General features: G+C 35.1%; 1 protein-coding gene across 1 annotated transcript in view; it reads right to left on the reverse strand.

Annotated features, from left to right (window-relative positions):
- LOC104617472 (ubiquitin carboxyl-terminal hydrolase 34) overlaps positions 1-19,998 on the reverse strand; it is a gene marked incomplete at its 3' end in the record, with an annotated part of 58,725 nt that extends 38,727 nt beyond the window's left edge. The window contains exons 1-20 of the mRNA XM_010282806.1: positions 19,912-19,998; positions 19,726-19,818; positions 17,246-17,371; positions 16,679-16,808; positions 16,066-16,098; positions 15,520-15,650; positions 14,351-14,964; positions 13,666-13,880; positions 11,790-11,905; positions 11,578-11,705; positions 10,276-10,365; positions 9,323-9,418; positions 8,158-8,240; positions 6,655-6,809; positions 5,589-5,702; positions 4,628-4,727; positions 4,334-4,493; positions 3,789-3,915; positions 3,545-3,692; positions 645-745 (exon numbers count right to left, since the gene is read on the reverse strand). Coding sequence (XP_010281108.1) covers positions 645-745; positions 3,545-3,692; positions 3,789-3,915; positions 4,334-4,493; positions 4,628-4,727; positions 5,589-5,702; positions 6,655-6,809; positions 8,158-8,240; positions 9,323-9,418; positions 10,276-10,365; positions 11,578-11,705; positions 11,790-11,905; positions 13,666-13,880; positions 14,351-14,964; positions 15,520-15,650; positions 16,066-16,098; positions 16,679-16,790 — 2,523 coding nt within the window. The remainder of the gene's footprint in view (positions 1-644; positions 746-3,544; positions 3,693-3,788; positions 3,916-4,333; positions 4,494-4,627; positions 4,728-5,588; positions 5,703-6,654; positions 6,810-8,157; positions 8,241-9,322; positions 9,419-10,275; positions 10,366-11,577; positions 11,706-11,789; positions 11,906-13,665; positions 13,881-14,350; positions 14,965-15,519; positions 15,651-16,065; positions 16,099-16,678; positions 16,809-17,245; positions 17,372-19,725; positions 19,819-19,911) is intronic.
- Between the last annotated feature and the right edge of the window lie 711 nt (positions 19,999-20,709).

Genomic DNA, 20,709 nt, shown 5'->3' on the forward strand with positions numbered 1-20,709 from the left:
CACCTCCATATATTGAACACACCCAGTCATTCAAACTGAACGCTACTGGTCCTCCAAGTGCTGCAAACGTAAGAATTCATCTGATTGCACCATAGTTCCATTCTGTAAAATGATCTATGTTAATGAGAAAAAACTATTTTAAAAACTGGTTTTGCTTTTGAATTAACCCAATTCATTTAGCAAGAAGAACTAACTAACAATTAAAGATGTAGTCTAATAGATCATCCCATTTGGATTTAACATGTGAAAGGAGAGAGCTGGTCACTGCTATTACGGTGTTCAAAAATTCAGACAAAATGTGGATATTTGATTCTGTTTTCACTGATCCCTTGTTTTCCTTTCGGAATGAAAAAAACCTGAAATTTTTCTTTTATTCCTCGAGTTTTCACATCTGCTAACATAACTAGAATTAGGCTTTAAGAATTATTAATTATTTTAAAGACTGACAGCAGCAAGGACCAACAGCATCAGTTTAAGCTTACAGGAGGCATGTATTGGATAGGATGAAACAGTTTCAGAAAACTCTAGGATGCTCCCAAAGAAAAGTACGCCTTCCACCTCCACTATATATATCAGCTGCACAAGACAAAACCAATATAACAACCAATCTTTTCCAGTGACTGCTATCTATATGCTGGTAATACCTGCATATCCTTAAAGCCCAATTCGTGAAGTGTTTTTTCATCATAATCGGTTGTTAGTTCATGCCCAGATGAAATCATTCTCACAGGTCCCATGAGGCCACCTAGGATAAAAACGTTAAATTTCTGGAATCATAGTTTCATTTTCTAATGAAAGTGCTAAGACTTATTTTTAATTGTACATCCTTCAATAGCAATTAAAATGAGGCAAAAACTTAATGCAATTTCCTTATGAAAACTGGTTATTACGTTAAACTAAATTTACTTGCATGTATTCAGAAGTAACCTTTTCAGTAACAGTTCACCCAGTCTTCTAGCAAAAAGAGTTCACAATACAGATTAAAACATGCCTTCCATACTTTGTAGTAAATTATTCCAGAAAAGGGTAACTGAAAATTATTGTGATCATCAGCAAAATCCCTTTGTATCACACACCTGTGATAAAGTCAGCAAAGGCAAAGTGGCAATGATTAATCTTATTTAAATGTAGGTTGGAACTGAATATGTCATATACTTCGGAAAGAAAAAATTGAGAACACCCTTCAAAGAATTCTCAACACTGAACAAGAAATCTGAACAATTACAAGATTAAGTATTTAATTTAATTTGGCACAGACAATCAAGCAGTAACCAAGAATCACAATTCACAATGATTTTATACCTCAGAGTACTGATATAGCTCTAGCCACCAATTCTGGTGCACAAAGATATTTGTCACGGATTGAAATTTGCTACGTTTTTCAGCCACTGCTCTTGCAAGTACACTTTTCCCACGTTAGGCCTTGGTCCTCCACACCAGTGAAAAGCAGCCTTCACTGCCACTACACTTCAACTTTGGGATTTCAGTGAGGCTTCTTCAGAAAAGCCTATTTTTTTTTTTAACCTCTTGCAGAAATCTTGGGAAATGCTCCGAGTTCTGTAACCTGAAAATGCTTCAAAACTGTCTATTACCTGGCTATAGTAACACAGTATTCAAAGACATGGGTTAAAACAAAAACTCGAGAAAACAACTGAAAACCAATTAAGGACAAAAAGATTTAGCTCTGTAAGGAAAAGACAAGAGAAAAACTTGTATTCTGACATCATGAGACACTAATTTTCACTGTAATTTGGTAAACTCCGCTTAGATTTCTACCTCTGTTGAGGAAATAATCGCCATTTCAGGTTCCTAACCAGGAATTGTTTTTTTGTTGTAGATTAACTAATACAGGCATATTCAAATGGACGTAGTAAAAGGTCACCGAGGCAGAAGTGTGCACCGTGTACCTTACAATACATGTCTCCTGTGATGCAGAATGACCCAAGTTTTTAAGTATAAACAGTCAATACACTGAACCATTATTCACAGAGATCTTTGTGACCAACAAAACGTAATTAGAAAGTCCTTTCTTTTTTTTTCATCTATACAAAACAGTCCCCACAATAGGGTATGGATGAGTAAAGCTACAGGTTTTAACCGCAAGTCTGAGTTTCAGTCCTATCTTCTCAAAATTAGCAGTTAAAAAAGTAAAAATCATGTGACTAGGTTATTCCAAACACACGGTGGCATGCACAGAACAATGCAGAAACACTTCTTCAAGAGTTTGGTTAATAAGAGATTTAGCTGCTTTTACAGGATTTTATGCATTTATCAGCCAACACAGATATCAAGGTTTTAAACCTAGCAAAGGACACTGGGTTTATGAATTGACAAGACACAAATTTCATGATTCTCCAGTTTCCCATAGTTATGGTATGTTAACAGTTAGTGTAATAAATACAGAAAAAATAAAAAAACATCCACAAAAACTGTACAAAATTATGGGTATCAGCACAGGCGTTGTACAAAAGAAAAGACATTGTACATATGTAATATGACTGAACTGCAGCTGCTGTAGGACTGCAATTCTGAATTTTCTGAATCATGTGTTTCTAAAATCCCAGGTAAAACAAAAATAAAAATTGCTGCTGCGTGGCTATACTTGGTGGAAAACAAGGTAGTTTCTTCACTAAAACATCTTCTGTGGGTAAAGGATTTCACAAAAAAGGTAATTAAGATGTCTAAAATTCAGTCTGGTTTACTGACACGTGTGTCTCATCAAAACATTTTTTTAAAAAGTTGTTAAACTATGAAAAGACAGATTCATGTTTACACATATACTAATGGTCAGTAGTGTTGGAAAAAGATGTTCATGCACAGAATTTGTTCAGATAATATGTATTACATACTAACTCTTGCTCTTAATGAGAAAGAAAGAAAACAAGAAAACATTGAGAAGATAATTCAGAAAGCAATAGCATTTTGAACAGCAATAACCGATAAAAATGCTGTAATACAGAGTTATCAATAGGATTTAGAAAATGTCCTCCTCCTAAAGGATAAAGCAGAAATTTTCATTTACTCAAAACACATAAAGAAAGGGAACAACAACAGGAAGCATATTCATCACACTGTAAGCAAGCAATGACCATCTCAGAAGCAAGGTGACATTCCAAACTAAGAGCATCAAAAGAGGATGAATAATCATTTTTGCTGCAGGATGATCATAAATTAAAAAGCAGTTGCAGGAGTAAGGAAAATCTTACACCTGACTGGAATACATATATGTAGGATATAAATTATGAACTGGAATTATGACTTCAAATTCTGAGTCAATGGCAGAGCCAGACTGTATAAATTTCACAAAACATAGAATAAAGTTCTATGTAACAGAATCTCCAAATTGCAGAAAACACCACAATTAATTAAAACAACGAGAAGAAAAATAATGTGGGGAAAAGTCTATTGGGACTTGGAGCTTGGCTAGATCTAAGGACCTTTGGCAGATCTAAGATCTACATTTTCTTTGCCATTTCAAATAAATGGGAGCACTCAAGAAACCCCCATAAGGGCGAAAAATACATTTATGAGTACTACAGCTTACCAGGGAAATCCCCTTTGCGACTGCTTTGGCCAAACTCCTGAAGCTGTGCTTGTTGATTTATCTGCTCCTTCTGCAAATTTTCGTACCAATGGGTGACTTCTGCCCGTAGATCAGCCACCTGATCACTAGGATACATTTCTATTGTCATCTGAAATAAAACACGTATTTTATTTTTCAAAGTGCACAAGGGGCTTACTGGAATTTAACAATGTAGGATGTACTTTTAAAAGGGCTTTTAACTTACCTTGTCAGGAAGTCCAGCTGGCTGACATACAATTCTTAGTGGTAGTGACTGTTTGTCACTCAGGGCTTTCAAGTGACTGCTGATACCAGTGCCTTCAATCTGCCATTGTCTCAGGTGATAAGCAAACCTTAAGAACAGGTAAAAACATTGAAGAACTATTTTTGTCAAAACCTATTTAACACAAATGTTTGATAAACAATGAGAGGAAAGACAAAACTTGTACCTGTATTCACTGTTTTTTCAAAATAAGAGGAAGGTATTCTTACTATTTTTCAAATCAAACTAAAATAACTTTGAAAAAGTTTCTTTGGCGAGGGATGGGGAAACATGAACCACATCCATATGTCTTTATACAAGAACAAGGGCCAACTCTTGTTAACTGTTTAAAGCTTATATATTACCTTTCAAAATTATTCACTGCTGTCCTTACTTTACACAAAGAAAAACAAACTAATATTTCAATTAATAATAACTCCTAACTCATTTATCATTATGAAGGAATATAAATAAATTCTGCATCCAAATCTATCAACGGAGCTACTTACCTCCTCCTAAAAGCCTCCAGGTGTGTCTTCAGCATTAAGAGTCCTCTTTCAATAATGGTCAGGCTTGAGTGAGAGTCTTGCTCAAGGTTACTAGAAGCTATCATCAGACTCTCCATACACTTGCTAATAAACTCCTGTTCTTTTTCCAGACCAGTTTTACCTGTAATATCAGTTTAAATAAATTATATATGCACAACTTTGGGACTATGCATTTTCATACCAAGAATAAAGAGAGGATAGCACTACATACCGTTTACAACATTTTAAACAGAAAACAAAAATAAAAATTCATACCATTGATATAGTAAGAGTTGATATACTGGATAGCCGCTCGACTGACATCACCAGACTGTGCCCTTAAAGCAATACCCCAGAATTGGTCCATGCCACACAACTGTTTTGACAAAAGGAGAACATACACAGAAACAAAACATTGCCTCATTATTTTACAGGGAGTGATGCTTTTCTGACCTGAGATATTTGATGTGTCTCTTGATGTAATTACTAAAAATATCTCTGTTTTCCCTCTGCTCGGGCTCTCACCACTGCACACATCAAGTAACTTCCACAGAACTATTTTCATACTTGGAAGCATGAGGTGAACTGGTTAAAATTCAAAAGAGTGAATTCTCATTTTTGACAAACAGGAATACTTTTAAACGAAGCCTTAAAAACACAACTATTATTGGTATTCACTGCAAGAATATGAATTTTAATAAAAAACTGCCTGAAAGCAATTCACAGAACAATATCCTATGTAACATTTTATTTAAGACACTTTCTGAACTGAAAAACTGAAAAACTTCTACAGCACATCATAGGTAAACTGAGACACATTTTACAAGAGATTTCCAGTCAGAATTCAGTATGCCCTAAGAATAGGATAAACTGCACAGAGATATGCAGGCAACAGGTATCCTTTGTGGTTTCCTATCTCTGCCTCTAGAGACAAAAGCCACACGTGCTCAGTCATGAGGGAAGGTCAGGATCATTGGTCTCTCTTATCTCCACTTCACTGCCCTATCTTTGGAATTTTTGAGTCCTGAGCTCCCAAGGCTATCCTCACGGCAGAAATCTGTACACCACCACCACAATCTGTAAACCACCACTATGGGCTGTGACATCACTATCTCAAACCAGTAAAACAATATTCAAAGCCAGTAAGTTCTCAAGAGATATGCCATTGCAGGTAAGTAATTCAACTTTGCCCTTCCCTCAGAGAGAAGAAAAACATGAGCACAGGATCTAGGCTTACCTCTGAGTTTGAGCCACCATCATATGCACTAGTAGCCAATCGAGCCAAATTGCACAAATGCTGGAAGAGGTTTAGGCCAGTCATACTAATAGTTTCAGGTTTTAGTTGTGGCATCTAAATAAAAGGAATGCACTTTAGTATGGAAAAAAAAAATTCAGTGATGGAACGGATAGCAATTACAGGGTATTTATTTCATTAGTCCAGAAAAATGTCATTGTTACTACCAATCATATTCAAATTCAGTAGCTCAATTAAAATTTATTCTCGCAAAAGATCACACTCTCTGAATTTATATACAATACAAAAAATCAAGTATAATTGGCTTAAGCAAACCTCTTTTCTCTACCACTGATTTGGACCATAACAGTTCAGAGGGAACAAAAATTATTGTACATTAGCTGCTTAACTTATCAACAGTAGGACAATTTGTTAGCATACATGAAATGTCCATTCAAAAAACTCATACGCTTACAAAACTAGGCAAAAACTGTGTAACCTTAAAAAAGTAGTAGCCTACAATAATTACTGCACAACCTATCCATTTTGTAATGTTGTTTGTTGAAATGGATGGGACCCCTTGCAAGAAGCTCTACTGCTGCATGTTTATATTTTCAGTGGATGTATTGATGAGACTTATACGCCCCTCTCAAAAAGAAGAAAAGTCATTTTTTTAGTCAGGTAGCTGTATATCATAAGGGAAAGTATAGTTTTGGGTGACTCTTTTTTTCAAATTGAAATGAAGTATTACATAGCTTCAGGTACAAAACACAGGCTATTTGCAAAGAAACACTCAAGTAAATACTAGTGTGAAAAGAATTCACACCAATGTGTTTCTCTCTTTCCTCCAAGCAGAGAAATATCATTGCGTGACAACCAGGGCCCTCCCGGACTACTGAAAACATATCACAGAACCACAGAATCATTAAGGTTGGAAAAGACCTTTAAGATCATCAAGTCCAACCATCACATACTTCATAGAAACAACTTAAAATATGTTAAATAGTGCTGATAAGGAAAGAAACACTTTCATTAGAATTAATAAGGTTGCAATTAACTCTCTACATACCTTTTCCAAAAAAAGATGCTTGTAAGTCTCCATACCCATAGCATGCTGATCTTTACTTCGTACTTGATTTAAGAACCAGTGTAGTGCATCATCGTAACATTCAGAATCTTCTACTAAGCAGTGCCACAGTATGTCCACTTGTTCTAAACTCAACCCTAAAATTAGAGAAGTATTTTCTACTATCCCTTTATAACATCAACTATATAGCGATATTCTACAAAAGCCAAGAATACATGTGGAAAAATCAGAACAGTTTTTGTCAGGACAAGAAGGTTTTGGAAAGAACGAAAGAAAAAGGCACCAACTACCCATTAGGAGTTGTACTTGTCCCCTTTTAGAGCTGGCAACCAGCTACAGGGTTTGGTCATTAATGCTGTCAGTTGTTACTAACCTAATGAGTAGTGTGGGCTGACTTGGGATCTCATACCGAACAGCAGGTTGTTTCTGAGTTCATAAGTAATTATTGGGCACAACCTAGAGTCCAGCTTTGAGATGGGTATTGAGACTGTGGTTGAAAATAATATCTCTAACTATTTCATTGCCTCTCCTTTCAAGAGAACAGTAAGTTTATTTTCTTAGCTGGCGTACAAACATTTGTGATCCAAACAGATTTCTTTAAAAAGAATTGTGGCTATCCTATCAACAATAGCAAATATGGTGCTAGAATTTTTTTTCTCTTGGCTACAGATATTCTCATTCCTTCCTGTACTCTACTCTAATGACCAGAGGGACAAGCCATGCATTGTATGACAACTTTGACTACCTATCATGAGACTACCCAAATGGCTCCTCCCTTCAGTCATTTCAATAAATTAACTCAATATACAATCAACTGGAAGTCTGTACAGAGCTGATGCTGAGACAACACTGAAGACTATTAGTTCACAAGGGCTTAAGAAGAGAGCAGCCAAACCAATTTATGGAAGGGAAAGCCACCAAAGGCACCACAGAAAATTATGTTCAACTTTGAATTCCATCAGCCACATGAAAAGATTTCTATTTTTAACCTTTTAGAGTAAAAAGATTTCAGGATCTGTACAGATCAACTATCATACAGAATACCACTTTTGCAAAAGACCCTACAGGGCATGTAAACCAATTCCTGGCAGTATTAAAATATAAAGAACTAGTCCTTTTTGGTATCACAGCTTACAGTGCACTCCAGTAAAAGATCTCTGGAAACATTATGGATGTGAACCAAAACCCACAAACACAGAACATATTATCTTTGTTACAGTAATTACTACAATCCTAATATTTAGAAAAAACTGAAGCAGAGAGAACATAAAAATTTGTTCTCACAGAACTGCAACAGAATCTAAACTCCAGTATTGTTTCTGTGCTTTCATCAAAAAATATTCCTTCTTTTGAAGTGGTATGAGAGATTATTTAAAATGGTAACCATTTAAAATACTCTATTTATTTAAGCTAACATTGATTATTAAGAACTATGTGAGCCTTATTATGAGGTGCTTCCCTCATAAGGAAACCTCAAATACTTACTGAAATGATCTGGTGATCCTAGAGTTGAAAACACACATGTCAGGAATTGAAGACGAACCTGAACTTCTGCACTGTGGCTGTATCTAAAATTTAAATTTGTATAAAAATTCAAGTTTATTTAATTGTTTCTTGTCATAACTTTTTTCCCACTTATATATGTGCCTCTTAAAAGCATAATTTTTCCTTATAAGTTTCTTTCGGAACTTCTAGTTCAGTATATAGTCTAGACTCCAGTTGTACACATTACAGAACCACACCAAATAAGTGGAGTGACACACCAGTCATTACTAGATAAGGTGTTTTTTGGAGGGGTGAGACAGGGTTCTTTGGTATACAGTCCAATTCAAGTGCATAATTTTATCATTAGCACCTTGCAGGATCTGACCTTAATTTTTTCCCTGACTTGTAAAATGCTGGTATTTGTACTCTGAATTTCTGATCCCAGCTGATACATATAGATTCTCTTTATAGCACTATTTTCCTAAGCTATATAATAAGATTAACTTTATTTCTGTTTGTAAGATAGAAGCTTAATGGTCAAAGGAGCAGAACAATGTATTATTTTGCCTGAATTTAGAGCAATTCATCCCACTTTCAAGCAGCTTTTGAAGCGATTTCTCACTAGAGCAATGTCCAATATAAAGGTGTATGATGAAGTAAAAATTTGACCCATAAATAGCAACATTTTTCAACTGTGGATACCTGTATTTACATACTGACTTTGGCATCTGTCAAAACGTGAATAGTCTATTCCTCTGGGATTGGGAAGCCAGAAATTGTACCAATTCTACATATACACCTAATTTTGATCATACAGATTGGAAAGTGTGGATGAATATGTTAAACAAAAAAAAACTACTGCAAAGGTTAATGATAACAGATTTTAAAACGGAAACATTTGAAAAGTTTTATGATATGAAACACTTTAAAATGTATTTGAATATATAATGTCTAACAAAAATGACATGAGAGTTGTTGCGTGGTTTTTTTAAGGAAAGGGAAGTTATTTAAAATGCTGTTATTTTTACAGACCTTTGTCTCCCTAACATGTAACGTCCCTATAGAAAGTATTTACTTATAAGAACACATCAGAAGCACCAGAAGCAAGAAAAGAGACATTTAAAACCATAAAATATCAAAGACTCAAAGTCAGTTGTGTACTTACAATGCGTGCTTATGTCGTCCTTCCCTGACTGCCTGAATGTAGTGTACCAAATTATCAAAGAAAAGTTTCATCATATTAAGTTCCTTTTCTGCCCACCTGTGTCAATTTAAAGGGCAGAAAGTATTATGGTTTGCTTAAAAAGATCAGAACAGCTACAGGAATTAGACAGCTAGTATAGGAAAATTGCATACACATAAAACCAAAGTAAACATTCAATTTTCCATCTACCATGAATTCAGGAGTGTTTTCCACTACAGTACCCTCTTCTTCCTTGTCATCCATAAGGCTCCACAAAGTCGTTATTTTCAGACACAGGACTGTCAGAACACTCCCTTTTGAGAACCATGAAAACTGTTGCTAAAAGCCCTAATTCAGAAAAAGTCTAAACCAAAACTCAGACTAGGCATATATTTAAATGTCATGTCAAAAAGACCAAGAAAAATTGCTGATAATCACTGTAATCTTTCCCAGAAGTTCCAGTAGTCCGTTCTCTATAGTTAGACCAGCGAGTTATATAGTTTGTTCTAGTAAGGAATGCTATACTATGTATCTTCACATTTCAAAGGTTTTCTTATAAACCCATTTTTTATTACTGAGAAACATGTGATATACAATCAGAAGAGAATGACATAACATGAAGTTATTACAACCTTTTACAATACACTATTAGTGGACGTTTAGTGCTGCCTGCAAGTCCTTTGGGATTTTAAAGGGAGGGATTAAAAAAAAAAAAAAAAATTAGTCTTCACCTCAATTATGACCATGCTGCATATTATGAAGAAGTCTACGCCTGAGTGGTTAGACAAGCTCATACAACTAGGCCAGGTAGCAGACAGATGATAACCTTAGGTCATTATTAATTTGGACCACACTAAAGGAGCAAGCCTTGCAGCAGTCCCCTAAATGTCATCACTTCTGTTGGTTTAGTCTGTTGGGGACAGGGGGCTACTTACATTGTTATCCAATGTGTATCATAACTGCTCCCAAATTGTTGAAACGTACCAAACAGCTTTGGTAGAAGACGAAGTGAAACTACTACTGATCTAAAGGAGAAACAGAGAAATGATGACAATATATGATCATTACAAAATTAAAATACTCCATTTTAAAATTACTTTGAGAAGCTCAGGTTCAGTGAGCAAATAGGCTAACCAAAAGCACTGGAAATAGCCACGTGAAGTTTACCAGCATGTCAGCCAGTTAGTTTTCTGAATCTGAACTACACCTACTTCAAATTCTTTACATGTAATACCTTGGACACACAGCTGTTGGGCAAGTATAAAAATATAAGAGTATACATTTTTCTTCTTAAAAATATTTGAATTTCAAAAGATAAATTCTTAGTTTCATAATACTTCTCTTTTGAAATTTCAGCAAAATTAATATGATTTTCCTACAAACAGATGACATAGCAGAAATATTCTTCAACCTGATCTAGCTGAAGATGTCCCTGCTCATTGCAGGAGATTGGACTAGATGACCTTTAAACGTCCCTTCCAACCCAACCCATTCTATGATTCTACGAAATAAATTTGCCTCAAACTATCTAGGAAAACTCATCAAGTGCATAAACTGCACGTAACTGAACTTTCGTATCGGCACCTTCACATTTATTTTATTAATTAATATCTCCGTATACTTGTAGCTCATCTCACAAATACAGTTCTTAGCAAAAGGTAACAACATAACACCGCAGGTGATGTCCAGCAGTTGATTGGTTGTACCAACAAAATCAATTCCACTTTTGCCAGTCTTTAAACTGCACAATCTCACAGCCTTGGCTGGTATTAAAACAAGTTATCGGAGGTCAAAGTATTACTTCTACCTCCAGCTGCTTCTTCACAGAAATTAAACCCCACAACAGACCTGGTGGAAAAGAACTTGTCTGTTCCTCAGCCATTTGCGTGTAAAATCTAAATATTCAATTCAAAATGCTTATGCTAAGGCACCTAACCACGCACTCAACTGGCTAAGATGTGGACCTGATTTTACCAACTGGTAGGAAGGCAGTAACCTCTGGCAGAAGGGAGAACAGACAAATGCAACAAGATCAGAAATTCAGGACACTGATAGAATAGAAAAATGGAACATCAGATACATCCATTAACACCTTGAAAACTACTTTACACGTTAGCTTTTGTCTGGTTTAACTTGTCTTCCTGTAAAGTTAAAATAACTGTTACAGTCAACTTGGATTTCCTGTATGTTGCAAAAATAGATAAATGTAAAAACAGATAATTTATGATTTAAGTTACCTGTTGTTTGCTAAATTTTCTAAGCAGCCTTCAATAAATCTCATTCGAATCTGTCTGTCAGTGAACCAGCATACTAAAGAACAGAGCAGCTTCTCTGCTTCATTTATTAACCCTTCAGAGAGATGAATCTACAGCAAGTAGAAAGAAAGGTCACTGAATAGTATATATTTATTTTCTTTTAAAAAAATATTATTTTCTGGTATTCAACTTACTGCATCTTCATCCTGGACCAGATCCCACAAAAGGGTATTTCCTTTCTTACAAACATTATCCAAATTAATATCCGTCACCGCATTGCTATTATATTGATGTTTATGAACTGCTGGTCCTGAACAAAATATAAAGACCGTTATTGAATAAATAGAAGGAACTATCTAATCTGAACATTATTCCCTAAGCACATGAACAACAACATGCTTTATTGGTAAACTTGGCTGTGTTAAAGTGCATACATCAACATTGTAACTGCAGCCTTTTTCCACATATGCGTTTTTTTTAAAGATGACAAAATATTACGACCATACAAGAAGTCCACAGGACAGTTAAGCCAATATTTACACTGGTTTTGGCTAATGGCAAGGCGCAATAAAAACAGTACTTAAGAACTGCAGATGCGGGTGCAATTGCTTTTTAATTTAATTAGATTTAATTCATAGTGTAATTAAAATATTTCTTAAGTCTTTCTGTAGTGCTGTGGTCTGAAGGGAAGTATCTTTATAACTACCATGGTTGGAAAGCAAGAAAGAAGCACATTTCAATAAATTCCTCTCATACTGCATGATTTTCTGTATCTAACTAAAAACCAGGAAAAACAAACATAATTTTTTATACATGATAGAGTATCAAAGTGCATGATTTTAGAAACTCATCATGTTTTCATAAACACTGATAGACATTTTTCTTCTTCTACATGGCCACAGCTGGCACCACTCATTTTTCTACTATTTGATACTATTTTCTGGTACCAGCAAAGTCAAGTAGAAAATTTAGATCGTGTGCAGAACACTAATTATTTGCATGTGCAAAACTAGGGGTGTCAAAAATAATCTGCACTGAAGGCCTCATGCTCAAACAATAATTTGAATCATTGGTAAGATCTGTAATATCTATGGAAAATATTGAAAAAATATGCTGATTTACAGCATGTTTTAACTGCAAAGTTTTAGTAGTTTATTCAACTCTGTAGCGTAGGGAAAAAATCCTTCCAAATTTTCAATGTCAGGCTGAAATTATAACTCAGTTCCACATAACAAGGAATGTTAAGCCTTAAAAAAAAGAAAAAAGAGACTTCTTGCTCAACTGTGTTTTGGTAAAAGATATAAATAGTACTGGTTTTACTGTCTGCTGGAAGATAGCAAACTTGGTTCTGCCAGACCAGTGAAGAAAAATGTCAAACCTTCACTAACCATACCCTCCATTATATTTAAAAGGAGGATAAAACAGAAAATAAAGCTGCCACAATAGAATATGCAAAGATGATATAATTTCTAAGAAGTGTTTTAGTAGCATCTTAAATTGCACTCTGAAGTAAACTAGAAGATTTGGCAGTGTAAGATAGAATAGCATAAAATGCCCTTTAAGGCAAACTCCCCAAGGTATCAAGTTATATTTTAACTCATTTTTCCAAAATTATTCTCTGTACAGCCCATTACGGTTAATTCATTTAAGATGACAAATGTATGGAATCACAGTAAGCTCCACCCACAACAAGAAAAATTGCGTAAGGTTTCAGTGAGAAAAAAAATCTCACGTTTCCATACCACCTTTCTTTTTACTTTAATAACTGATTAGAAAAAACATTTGCTAGGTTTTTTAGTGCCTTAATTTGTTTTAACTTGAATTAAAATCTCCAGTAGAAATAGGGGGGGAAAAAATTTAAGAAGGTAAACAAAACTACCTCAAACGTGATACAAAAATGAACCCCTTGGAGAAACAGTAAAATCTCAGTAGTTGTTGTGGTTCCTTTGAGCAAATACACATGTATGGTTAAAATAATTTTATTATTTTAACTATTGGAGACCAATTAAAAATTATATAAAACCAAGGCAGGTGTACAATGTTTTTCTGTTTTCTTTTTATCGCTCTTACCTTGACTAAGATGTTCATGATAGATAGAGGCAAGGTTAGGAAGGTGCTGCTGAAGATGAGATGTTAGCTCAGCATGTGAATTAATCTGTACAAGCTCTTCTTCACAGCCAGACTCTTCCCCATCAAAATCAGCCATATTTTTCTCTGATTTTGCACTGACTTGGGAACTACTACAACTGACATCATCTGCACTTAGCATATCATCGACCATATGCCTGTAAAAGAAGAATATTAGAATGGACAATATCAAACAGAAAGCTGTTTATAGCAGACTACAAGTGAGTAGACACCTCCCTAAAGCTAAAGTCAGGATGACTCATCTGTCTGAACAGCAGACTTTCATATGCATTTGAAAAACAGTTACAGATAAATTGACAGTCTCACTACCGTGATGACTGTGCTGACTTCTTTAACGTTAACTAAATACAGCGTTTTCCAAAACAATTTTAATATTTTCCTAAATGTTGTCTTATTTATTTAATACAAAAACTTAACAAAAAACATCAATCAGATGTTAACAAAAGATTACGATGTAACTATCTGTGATAACTACCATTTCTGTTAGACAAAATTATCCTAAATTGGATATATGGCAAAATGCCCATATAAATTTCTGCCCAGAGTATTTTGCTACCGATTTTATTTCTGTTACAGAAGGAATCAGAAGAAATGTCAAGCTACCTACCCATCATGGTGATGGTGGTGGTGGTGGTGGTGGTGATGCTGTGGCCCAATGAATTGGCGACAGTTAAATAATTCATTTCCAATAGTTTCCCCAAGGAAGTCCCCTGTGTGAGTTATACAAGAATCCTGAGACCCTTGTGAAATGTGAGCAGTGCTCATATCCCCTGTCATATCATGCTCTGCATCCTCAGCATGAGAACAAGCATCTAGCATTCTAATTCGATTATCCACCGGTGTCACAGAGTCAGTGTTAAAAACATGGTCCTTTCCTGCCCCATTATTTGCACCACTCCTCTCTGGTGCCGCTTGTGAATCTCCCAGACAAATGCCTGTTTGTGATTCCAGTTTCCTGCTCCGTAGGTCTGCGCTCCTGCTGCTTTTCGGGGGATTATGGCTCCTATCGTCTTCCTCTTCATCCTCCTCCTCTTTGAGAGCTTCCATATCTGCAATGTCTTCAGACTGCACCTCGCTGCCAGGACTTCCAGCAGACTGGCTTGCATGACTGGAGTTGGCCTCATTACTGGATCCATCACTGTGGCCACTGCTACTACCAGGACCACTGCTGCCATCCTCACCACTGTTGGCTGTCTCATCAGAGCTTCCTTGCATGGATTCCTGAAATTATTATTTTATTTTTTTTTTTAGGATTGGTGGAAAAATAAAACACCACTGAAAACACATAATCAACATCATCATCATCATTCAAACATCGTTCTTCATTTATGAGGAAATGTGCCAAATCTAGAAGTTTCCATTCATTCCTTCTCAATTTGGTTGCCAATGACAAAACGCTCCGAGCAAGATTCACATTTAATGATTTTATTTTTGCATTATCTTATTCACAAGAGGCTTTGCACACAGGGTGACAGTGTGACACATAAACAATATGCCATGCGATCCCTTACTAAGAGGGATCTTACTGAAATACAATTTAAATGCAGGAATCTGAGGTGCTTTTTTGTAGTGTGCTTGCTCGTGGGCAAGGTACAATACATTCTACATAAACTGCACAGAACTTAAGGTTCTACCTACCCACTATTCTGCTGCAGGTAAGCATACGTGTTATGTTCTTGTTCAGGTTTTGAAACTATTACAGAAAAAATATTATTTCCATAGCTAATAATAGGCAAGTCAGTAACAAAATTCACAGACTAAGATTTACACTCTTACCTCTGTGTCTGAAAGTCGTTGCTGTACATGTTTTGTTCTGTTAATAAGCTGTTCCTCCATTTCAATATCACTCCCTCCACTCTGGTGGGTGTCACTGTTGTCACTACTTTGAGGGCTTGCTGCTGGTGACCCTAGTTCAAAAACCACATTTCACAGTTACTTTGTGATATATATTAATTGGAATGTAACAGCATTTCATAAATCTGCCTCAAATGTTGAACTCAACAGCATTCTTCCTGCAAACAGTTGAATAAGGGACATGAACAATCTGTGTACCTAAACACTAAAAATCCTTTTTAGAACGCTGAGCATTTTACTACAAAACTTGTGTTCTGATGTCTCTTCTTGCCAGTATATAGCACAGCTATATAAATTTTCTAGATTCTATACAAAATGTAATTTTCTTAATCAATATAATTAACTTCTCATAAAAACATAATTTCAAACTTTTACTAGTTGTTCTTCTATTCAAATTTGAGAGCTGTAGAAAAACACCATAGTATCAAAATGCATCAGATTGTGGTGTACTTCTAAAACTATACTTACAAGGTGATGGGGCTGCTCTTCTGAGCTCCTCTTCTTCTGAAGGAAAAAAGCAGGATGGAAAAATAAGTGACTAAAAATCTTTTTGTCAGCATATAGTTGTCCATGATTCATAAAAATCAGCAGTAGAAAAAGAAAGGGAAACTACAACGAAATGGCTTGGCAGTACCTTTCGTAATGACTGTGGAGAAATACACAGTCAAGAAAAAAAAAAAACCCAGAAATAGCACATAATATCAAAAACTAGGTAAAACTTAAAACCTTACAAAAGTTTATCTAAGTAGCTATTTAAGTTACAGATGTTCAGCAGAACAAGAATAGTTAAGTGATGAGTTATAGACCATCCTCTGAATTTTGAAAAAAAGAGAAAAGAAAAATACATACTACTTTAGATATACAAACAGAATTGATCTGAAATAGAAAGCTTTCCAAATGCGCTCACAAAGTCTTAATGCTATCGTCTTTATCCTCAACTTCTGCTTGAAAGAATAGCCAGGATGACACTTTTTAAAAGTACTTCAAGTAAAAAGTTCTAGACATCTTTTTTGTCCAAAGTCAACAAGGAGACTATGACAACTGAAAATTGAACTACCAGGTCTGTTGGAAAACCACATACCTTTTTTGTTTCCCATAGGCAGATTGGTACTCAGTAAAGATGCAAAGGAGCTTTGTTTTGATAGCTGAGCCTTAGCTGCTAGTGCATTATTCCAGAGAGCTTTTATAAGCATTGATGCCAAATATAAGGTCTATAAAAAAACCCAGATAACAGCGCCGTTAAGAAGCAGTAGGTTTTGTATGCAAAGATCCACTGTTAACCTTTCCACATGCCAATGCTGTAGTTCACCAAAATAAACTCATTATAATAAATGAATGCACAAAATAATGTTTTATGAAACACCTTTTAGCTTCAGACATGAGGGTAAAAAGACATGCAGTTAAAATCTTCTATTAGTGGTTGTGCAGTCTTAAAAAATCCCTGAAAAAGGTTACAATTCAAAAGCCAGAAAAGGCTTACTTGAAGAAACATGACAACTTTACTCATATAATTTCCTTTCTTATGCATTGATGAATATTACTTTTACATGCATTCCTTTAGAGAGGCAAAGACAAATCCACAATGCTTGTTTAATATACTAAGATCCTTCTTTTCTTGTTACAACGCTTTTGTTCCCCTTGTCTTTACCTGTTCAGTGTGAGCACTTGGATGAAGAGTTGAGACTAGGTTAAGAAGATGTCTAAGTGGGACAGGGTCCAAGTTTTTGATCAAAGAAGGAAACAAGTCATGTATGTAACGACTGCAATGCTTTAGCTACAAAGTACAAACAAACAGAGAAGATAAAAGGAACAGGAAAATAAACTTGAAAAAAAATTCAAACATTGATATAATTGCAGCAATTAAACAACATTGGAAGGGGCTGCCCAGGGTGGTGGTGGAGTCACCATCACTGGAGGTATTCAAAAAAATGTGTGGACGTGGTACTTCAGGACATGGTTTAGTGGGCATGGCGGTGCTGGGTTGATGGTTGGACTTGATGATATTAAAGGTCTTTTCCAGCCTACATAATTCTGCGATTCTGTAACATCTTTGCACAAATTCTCAGGAAGCGCTTGTCCAGTAATTCCAAACTACACCAGACTTGCAATTTTGACTAAACTTTATTTTTATATTGTAAAGCATATAAAGTTTAGTGAAATCAAATGTAACAATACCTTCCTTAGTTCCAGTTCTAAGAGATTTGGTGAAAAGAAGAACTGGAAGCTTATTTTCTATTTTAACTTAAATATAACTTCTAAAATATTAGTGTATATGCTAAATCCTGAGAGAAATAATATTTGCAATGATTACCTTATTAGCAGCAATAAATACAGATACCGACATTACAGGCTAATGTGAGACTGAGAACAGACCATGTGAACTGTGTGAGGATTATTTATAATTCTTTTGTCTTTCCAGTAATGGATGTCAAAAAATATGACAGTGTGTTTAGCTAACTACTCTTCTTAAACATTAAATTGACAGTGCGCCTAGATGTTTCCTCTTAGGTTAAGTGCTGCTTTTCATAGTCACTCAAAGGGCTTCATTATGTTTGTAAGGATGTTGATATTAAACAAATAAAATAATGGTTACAGGAAGCTTCTAGGAAGAAAAATTCCTAATGTTGTTTACGACATATGCACCTCAAAAGGGGTGTTTTCATTCTTTCTTTTATTTTGCCTTCCTGACACATAAAATATCCATGTCGGCAGCTTATGGAGTATAGGCCATTTTTTACAGGACTCAAACTGGAATGAAATTATGTGGGTTCTACACAAGGATGCATGTTAACATCTTGAGATACCTGCTTCAACTCAGAGAAGATAAATTTTTGTCAAAAAGTTAGTTTAAAAAGTGGAAAACATTCTTTAAGGCCTTCTAGTCTTTCAGTCTAAAGCTGTCAGCCTTTTAAATGGTATCAGAGGTTTAAACCTTTTACAGGAAATAATCAGGACATACTTAATTCTGATATCAAACATGTATGTTTTAAAAATATCAGTATGTCAAAAGGAACATGTAAACTGTAAAAGAATTATTGCATTTGGGTAATTACATTAAGTTCTTAAAATAGTATAAAAGAGAAAAAATTCAGAGGTCTAACTGGTGTGAGTTAGTGTATGTGTGAAAACATTAAGGAAGGTAAAACATTGCTTTAAAAATTAAGTGAAATAAGTAACTATTAAATACTGATACAGAAAATTGTTGGAGCCCATTAGAGTGAACACTGTTACAATAAGCATTTATTAACATACCAGCTGCATGTTATAGTAACAATGGACTACAGAGGTTTCAGAATGTGTATACAGTAGTATTTGATTGAAACAAATTGGATAAATATCGAACACATTAAAAAAAAACCCTTCACATTCTAACTTCCATAAAAGTATGTTCCCTATATCTGTTCAAAAAGATCAATTTTATTTCTCTGACCTTCATTTTGAGTGTATTTTTCAGAAAAATTGACACTGAAATGGTAGGTTTTTTAATAATAAATGCAGAATGAAACCATGGAAAAACAGGTCCCACAACAGGAAATCAAAATGTCTACTATATTCACATTCCCTAAATAAAAATTTCAAAATCTAACATAAAAAGCATAGCAATCCATTAAAAGTAGCAAATAAGTATATCTTTCTGAAGGAAAAAGGCTATCAGAGTTTCCAGGTTTACCAAGAAAAAATAAAATCTCAGTGCCTTCTGTAGGTTTTAACACCAGCACTGTAGCACAGCTGTAAACTTCACTGCCACAATTTTCACCTGATTGTTCCCACCAGGAGTAACAGAAATGGAAGATACAACACATAGGAGTAAGGCAATTTAGCACAATAGTAAAAATATTACATCTACCCTACAATCTTCATCCCCATTGTTAGTGAAAACACTACGTCTTTTCTATACAACTTCATTTTTTTTCTTGTACAAAAGTAGCCTAGGGGAATTCTTGCATCTAATGAAAAAACCAGTAACGGTGGCAGTTACCTAACTTAAAATTTTGGTCAGCAAAATACTCAGACAGACAGACAAGAAAAAGAAAGAAACTCAGTTTTACGAATATAAAACAAAACCAACTTGCCATTTTCCGACTTGTTTTTTTATCACTCCTGCAATTACAAAAATTTTACATATACCTGTGCTGCAGCCCAAATACAGTCTATATGTTGAGTACTAAGTCTCCCTTCAGCTGCAAGAAAATTCAGAATCACTTGGCACTGTTTGATGATCTGCAAAGTGAGAACATATTGAGGAAAGATTTACTAGAACAAGAAGTTAGTCCTCCATGTTTGTACTAAAAATAATAATAATTTTATACAAACCTCAATATGCAAATTTGGTCCAAAAATGTGCTCAACTACATTGTTGCTGATAAGCCAGTCTGCAAGCTCTTTTGCAATTGACCTAGGGATGAAAAAAGAGTGGAAACGTGTAAAATCATCTGCCTATAATATATACACGGTGATCTTCCCTAGCACAGCATGTCTTTCAAATTAATATCTGTAATTGTAGTAAGCATATGAAAACTTTTTTCAACACAAAGCATACTCAACATTCATTCATTCAGGTACGAAGCAAATTATTTCTTTTTTTTTTTTTGCTTTAGCTGTAAGACTAATGCCAAATACCGGCATTTCCCACTCACCCCTCTGGATCATTAGCAAACAGGTAGCCAACAACTCTACCTATTTTATTAGTGAGAGCTCAACAGACCACCTGCAGCAACAGGTGCAGACTTTCAAAGACCTCACAGACAAGATTTTGGTAAACACTGCTATTTAAGCCAAGTTTATAATGAAATTCCAGAACTACTGAGTTCACAAATGTAGCTAAAGGTAGAAGTGATAGAACTATTTTTTTGAAGAAAACTGCTTAAATATTTTTAGATTGTGTCGCATAAGCAGCAACTCTTATAACTTAAAAACCTGTGTTTTACATGGTCATACTTACATACATGTAGCATACAGATACTTCAAAATTCTCATTTTGTTTCATCCATAACGATAGGGAACTTTACCCACTGCCAACTCATAAGCAAACTTTAGAACAGAACAGGACAAGGAAACAGAATTTTCCAAAAGTTAGAATGACAGAATCACTTAGGTTGGAAAAGACCTTTA

The sequence above is a fragment of the Phaethon lepturus genome, unplaced genomic scaffold, assembly GCF_000687285.1.
Source record: "Phaethon lepturus isolate BGI_N335 unplaced genomic scaffold, ASM68728v1 scaffold11472, whole genome shotgun sequence".
Lineage (NCBI taxonomy): Eukaryota > Metazoa > Chordata > Aves > Phaethontiformes > Phaethontidae > Phaethon > Phaethon lepturus.